The sequence below is a fragment of the Orbicella faveolata genome, unplaced genomic scaffold (genome assembly GCF_042242905.1).
Source record: "Orbicella faveolata isolate gen_17 unplaced genomic scaffold, um_ofav_v1 contig_48, whole genome shotgun sequence".
Taxonomy (NCBI): Eukaryota; Metazoa; Cnidaria; class Anthozoa; order Scleractinia; family Merulinidae; genus Orbicella; species Orbicella faveolata.
In genome coordinates, this window is record NW_028301578.1 from 2168396 (window position 1) to 2174841 (window position 6446).

At 38.5% G+C, this 6446-nt stretch overlaps 1 protein-coding gene across 1 annotated transcript; it reads right to left on the bottom strand.

The window, feature by feature from the left end:
• Positions 1 to 2820: 2820 nt before the first annotated feature.
• Positions 2821 to 5214, bottom strand: LOC110048826 (uncharacterized). The gene is made up of 4 exons (XM_020754607.2): positions 5052 to 5214; positions 4476 to 4571; positions 4095 to 4188; positions 2821 to 3399 (listed from the first exon to the last, which is right to left on the bottom strand). Exons 1-4 carry the CDS (start codon positions 5112 to 5114, stop codon positions 2999 to 3001), a joined length of 654 nt encoding a protein of 217 aa, XP_020610266.1. The 5' UTR covers positions 5115 to 5214; the 3' UTR covers positions 2821 to 2998.
• Between the last annotated feature and the right edge of the window lie 1232 nt (positions 5215 to 6446).

Here is a 6446-nt window from a genome sequence, read left to right on the forward strand (position 1 = left end):
TGGAATTGAAATTCCTGAAACATAGATACCCACGTTCAAGAAACACAACAACAGGAGAACGGTACAACAGCGGACCACTGAGGGAACAGCTACTCGCTGGAACAATGGAACAATAGGAGGAACAATGGAACAAAAGGATGGTCGAAATGCACCAATCACAGCCGACCTTTGTGATATAAATGATACCGTGCAATCAGTCGACCTTATCGCCTGAAGAAGACTAGCAGTAAGCAGTCGAAACGTCGCGATCTACATCTCAAGTGACTACATCGTTAGACAAACGATAATACACTTTATTATTGCATCTACCACGATGAATAACAACAACCTTTTCCTCGACGTTATTTACTTTCTCGTGTCACGTAAAAAAAATATTATCTAAGAAACCAGCTGAGTGGTTCCTGCAACCGTCAGGATGAGCCGAAATTCTGAAAAATAACTTTCAGTACGACATATTTGCAGATATCAGAAAAGAGCTCTTTCAACAAAGGAGAGAAATTCCGTTGCTTAAGAAAACCAGTATGGCTGCCGTGACGTCATGTAAAAAAGATCTTATGCAGCTTCCTTGACGAGAGGGAGTCAAAAGGCATGAACAATTCATATCCGGTCCAAAACAAGCTTTGGAATTGAATTTTATCCAATTTCTTTCAGAGACAATCGCGTCGGCGCCAGGAACAACCACCAGATAGACAATAAACCGAACTAAAAACAGAAGAGAACGGAGACGATAATCGCGTCCATGCATGACTATACAAAATAGTCTTTGTGGTGCAGCATGACACCAAGGTATTCTTAGAGCTAAGTTCCACGTTCTCCAGCCTCATCAATTACAGCGGGATCGTTCTATTCAGGCGCGCTACTGAGACTGAGGAAAACTGCCGCTTTTGATCCGGGGTTTACTCCCCAAAGTTTGTGGAGGGGATGTGCAGCCCGAACCTTGAAACCAAGCTTGAGACCTGTTCCCCATTCTAGACCAAAATCTGTGACTTTCCATACCTTTATTCAGAACTGAAGGAAAACACGATACCCATTTCAGACCTCTAAAATTAGTAAAAGGCTATAAATATGTCTGTAGCTACGTAACTATAAATGTAGAAATGGCTTCTATTTGTGTAAACATCCTTGCATACGGCGACTGCACCCGCATATTTCGAGCGGCAGTCAAAACCAAACTGCCCTACCGAAACGACGCGATACTAGTCTTTTTCTTCGCAGGCTAACAGAAATAAAGACAATTTCCAAGCTGCTTAGGTCTCTTCTAATACTTAAAACGAGAATTCTGGGTTTAATTTGACGAGGAATAACATATTTTGCTCAAAATAACACAGCTATTTTCCTACCTGGCGACATTCGACGAGCGACGAGCGAGTTGTCGGATGCGGCCGGACGACCCAGTTTTAGCGCCAAATTAAAAGTTTGGAGAAATGCAAAAACTTTGCAAAAAACATTTGCAAAATGTATCTTTTTTTTTTTCACTTTTTACAATCTGATCTCGAAAATGAGGAGATAAATGCTAATATGCGCATATTGAAATCTCTAAGTATCTCTCACTCTTTAATTGGAGCAGTTTTCAATTGAGTGTCGAAAGTAATTAGACAATTACTTTGGTTTTGGTTTTGGTTTTACTATGGTTTGAGATTGGCTGAGTAGTCTAATTAGTAAGTAATTGGTTTGGTTTTGGATTTACGGCACTCAATTGAAAACCGCTTTAAGGAGCTCTTCAGTCCAGTTTGTTCTCGATTATTATTGTTAATTAATATTTGCTGTACGTCAACCGTGTTTCGTTACTTGATAACTAAATTATGTGTTATGTAAAATATTTTGGTTTAATTTTGTTTATCTTCTCAAATTCATTCAATTCCTTTTTTCTCCTATTCTCTCTTTTAACTAAAGTAAAGATAGTTCGGTTAAAGTGACAGCAGCTCGCCCAGAATAGCTCTGCTAGCTCCGAGCTACTAAGACTTGTAACCCTATTAGATATTAACAAAAGTTACTGTTATGATTTGTGGAATTATAAGTTCCTTTTCGGGAATATTCCATGCTGTCTCTAGTGAGAAATGTTGCTCGACCTCGATGTCTTTTCTCTTAACATACACTGACGTCAGGACAGTTCAGTTTTCCAGCCTTCTGGATCTTGATTACTCAATTCATATCTCAGGCGCGCCAGCTGTATGCAAGGATGAGAAGAGCTACAAATCAATATTGATTCGAAAAAATTAGTTCCTTGTAAGCAAAATACCCAGTGTCAAGCCAGAGTAAAGAGCACACCCTATTTCAGACCAAAACTGGCAAAATCTATCACCTTTTTCAGACCAGACCGCTCATACCTATTTAGCCCATATAAAGGAGTACACTCCACCCCCCCCCCCCTACCCCCCACCACCTCGGGGGTTTGATAAAGTTTTTATTTGCCGTGTAATAATAATTATAATTCTAGGACTCTGACAGGTGCTGAGATCTCAGACACCAGTTGAATTTCCGGTGATTTCTCAGCTACCAGCACATTTCTCAGCCATGAGTAAATTTTGCAAATCTCAAGTTTCAACAATTAGCTTTATTTCTCGGCTGAAGATTAGAATTTAGGCCAATTCTCAGTAATTGGTTCCAGAGTGATCAAATTCTTATTTCTCCAATATCAATAGATTATTGAGCCCATGGGTCACGAACAAAGATTATCAACAAGAATTGGATATTTTCTTGATTTATCCCTAAATATATTCTCTGAATTATTAAACAGTTGTAGCATAAGAAATCAGTCCAAAAAGGAAAGAAATGTGAAGGGTTAAAGAATGTTGCTATACAAAGTTAAACACAACAATGTGAATAAAATAACAATTTATTGCACTAGTGATGAGAAATTTACGTTCACTGAATGTATTGAATTGAAAAGTTTGATTCCCGCTCTTTGAACTTTAAGGGTTTCATTCATAAAATACCCTATATCTTGCTAAACATTTCTCGGGAATAATTATTACAATTGTTCTTTTCCTCAAGCTGGTCACCACGGCCTCCAAACTGGTAACATTGCGTTGCTAGGTGACGTCACTGGCGGACTTAAGCAAGTTTTTGAAAAAATGCCGTTTTCATTTCCGGTTTGTGTGGCCGTGTCCTGTTGAATTGTCGAGTCAGCAACTTCATTTGTTTTCTCCGAGGGTGACGGAGGCGGTGAAGGGTAAGGAAGCCATACAATGGTTGGTTGGGGTGTCATGGCAACCATGGGGCCCGAGACGAAAGGTGACATGGCATGTGACAGTAGTGGAATGGGTTTCATATCAGCGGTCATGCCCATGAGAAGTGCATCTTGTGACAGGCAAGGCATTTGTGGAGCTGCAGGCAAATGCCTTTCTTGAGTGGAAGAATCTTTGTGCTCTGTCGTGTGTTCAACTCTCGATCTTATCCCTAGAAAATGATACTGATTGCTTTAGTTTCAAATATAAATTATTCAAAATATTTTAGTACTAAGCCCAGGCAACGCTTATCACAAATTTTTGCTGTTGGCTTCTATACATTTAGGAACAATTTTTTATTAAAATAATATAACAGATAAATTCCCTTTTTGTGATTTGTTGTTGTGATGATTTAATCTTATATCTTAAAATGTCTTTCACCTGAGCTGTAGCAGATGGAATTCGTGTTCAGCATTTAAAAATAAAACAAGTTTTAAAGCAGAGAGGTTTTGACTTAAAACAACCATTCAAGTTGTTAAAACAACCACTCAAGGCATATATCAGATCTCATATGGAGTTTGGATTTTACATAAACGGACAACACAAACTTTCGTGGTTGGGTAGGATAAGTGACTGTCTGGCTTACAAACAACAACATCTCTGAAAACAAACATCCTGTCTGAGATAGTGACGTTTATTAACGTAACTCGTTCCAATTTTGTCACATTTTTACTAACGTCATTAAATAAATATTCGCTTTCCAGCTGTGACAATTTTTTGTCTCTGATGCGAATGTTTCCGTTTTTTGTTCTCTTTTAACTGGTAAGCGATCGCCCGGCGTGACCAATGTATCTCACTGTTGAAAAAATTAATGAAGTTTCTGTTGACCAAATCTATGTTTGATGACGAAACTTAAACTTTACTAACCTGCTTGCATTGTTTTTCTTGCGTGTGTTCCTTTCAAAAACTGCACTGTCATCTCTAGAATGTCAGCTTTTTCCATTTTTGAATAACTTGAAATCTAAATAATAGCGGAGTAAAATCTTACTTAAGTATTGATTTCTTACTAAAGAAAGAAGAACGCATCTCATTGCTATAGAGAGATCGGTTTCCACGAAAACGGTTTAGAAATGCCACTGCAGAGGGCTATTTTCTCTACAGATAAAGTAATTAAAACCAAACTTTACTATGCTGGTTACTATACAGATTACATTTAAAACACATTTAATATTTAAAGTATACATTGTTTAATCTCTCTTCTTTAAATCCAATCTGCCAGAATTACACCGACATTATTTGAGTACTTACATCTTTATTCAGAGCCTCCAGTACCAAATGCTTGATTTCATCCAAGCTTCCATTAATTCTGTCGCGCCTTAATTTCTCTATCCTTGGTTTTTGAGCCTGGAAATTGAAAAAAATCGAGAAGAGATTATTTTTAAATAGTTCATCGTGTGTTAAAAATTATTTACAAAGCAAAGATCTTTTAAGACGAACAGCAGCTTGTTAAAAAAATGTATAAGAGCGTGTTTCAACCTGCATATGGAAAAATGCTGATCGGGTGGTTTCTTCAGCATTTGTTTTATAACTTTCACAATAACAACTGAAGTTTGGTAGTGAATTTTGCTGAGGCAGGACTTCATTATGTAACGAAACTATTTATATGAAGCAGGAGCAAGGTCTGAAACATTAGACGGAATTTGTTGATGCCATTTATAAAAGTAAAAAAAAAAAATAATTTTATGATTCAGAATCGCACAGTTGTTTGTGTCTCACTTCTGAGACATTCAAGCATGCTCAGCGAAAATGGTTCGACTTGTGAATAAGCATACTAACATTTCAACATTTCTTGTAAAAATATATGAAAAGATAAAAAATTTTTACCTTTCTGCGTTCGACTCGAACTTTGCTGACAAAATCCGTGCTATTGTGATCTTGATACGCCATAATTCTCAATTCAAACTGAGTGAAACGAGCGAGTTCAAGACTGGCGACGTCCGCGACGAATAGTTTGCGTCTTTAAACTACGTTCACTATTTAACGTCAACAAAACCAACTCCTCCTTGCAGAAAATGCTTTCGCAGTGACTTCATTGTTAAATATTTGTAAACACTTTAGTGGAAACATAACGTTAAACAATAACCTTAATAGTTAAGGACTATCATATTAACTTAACAATAACATCTACCGTGGGAACGTCCGAATCTGATTGGTCGGCACTGAATAGGCACATGCCGGCCGCCTGCAACAAAACCTCTAAGGAGCTACCCGCGCGTGACGAGTGTGAGAAAGCTCGTGTGATTGGCTGGTTGTTTTCAAACTTCCAGCTCGTTTAATTAGCGGCAAAACATCGCGAGTGCCGCGAAGCAAATTAAGCAATTTATCCGCCCCGACCACGCGTGCACAGCGAAGTAGACTCCACTTCTTAGCGCGCTTTTCCACTGCAGTTTTATTTTATGTGCTTTGTTGCGCTGATTACCAGATATTTTCTCACGGAAGTTGTGTCCGCTTAGACGCATCTCTCTCCACGTGTGTTTATAAAAGGGCATTTGCTTTTCTGGTAGTGATTCTAGTGACAGTCTTTTGTTACGCGCTTCACACGGGGGTACACACATTATTTGAATAACAAAGGCTCGTTTTATTTTCCCACGGTAAGCTCGCTTCTATGCGTCTGTGTTTGCATTTTATCTCAAACTAGAGAAAGTGAAATGAGTTCCAAGGATGCCTTCGACGCTGGTGGTACAACAAATGAGATAATTACGCGTCGTTTGACGACATGTTTTCCTTTCTTCAATTTTTTTTTTTACTGTTGAAAACAATCTGTCTGTGAGTACTATTGAAAACAGTCCAAAAGAAAAGGAAATGCCTAAGATGATTCCACGATGCGTCATGGAAGTTGTAAAGTCCAAATTATTTACTGTTGTTGTTGTTTTTTTTTCTTCCTCTTCTTCTTCTTCCTCTTCTTCCTCTTCTTCTTCTTCTTCTTCTTCTTCTTCTTCTTCTTCTTCTTCTTCTTCTTCTTCTTCTTCTTCAAAGCATCTGTCCAGTTATCGGCTTGTATGCGCATTATAAGCTAAGAAAGTTTGTCCCGCCTAGATGACAAAGCGCGTGTACCAAAACTCTCGCAAGTAAGTAGCAAAAAGTGATTACTCGCCCGTGAGGCTGATCTTGCAGCGGGAACGGCTCTTACGTATCAGACACGGAGCTACTAGAAAGCCAAAATAAAGGAGGGGAAGGAAGGGCAATAAAAACCTGTCGGAGAATGTTTATGGCCGCGGG

What these genes read in the sequence shown, in the direction of transcription:
- LOC110048826 (XM_020754607.2), bottom strand. Translation starts at nt 5,114, where the DNA reads ATGGCGTATCAAGATCACAATAGCACGGATTTTGTCAGCAAAGTTCGA. An exon ending in TTCGAGTCGAACGCAGAAAG is followed by an intron (nt 4,572 to 5,051) that starts GTAAAAATTTTT and finishes TTCAATTTCCAG; the next exon opens with GCTCAAAAACCAAGGATAGA. An exon ending in TGGAGGCTCTGAATAAAGAT is followed by an intron (nt 4,189 to 4,475) that starts GTAAGTACTCAA and finishes GCTATTATTTAG; the next exon opens with ATTTCAAGTTATTCAAAAAT.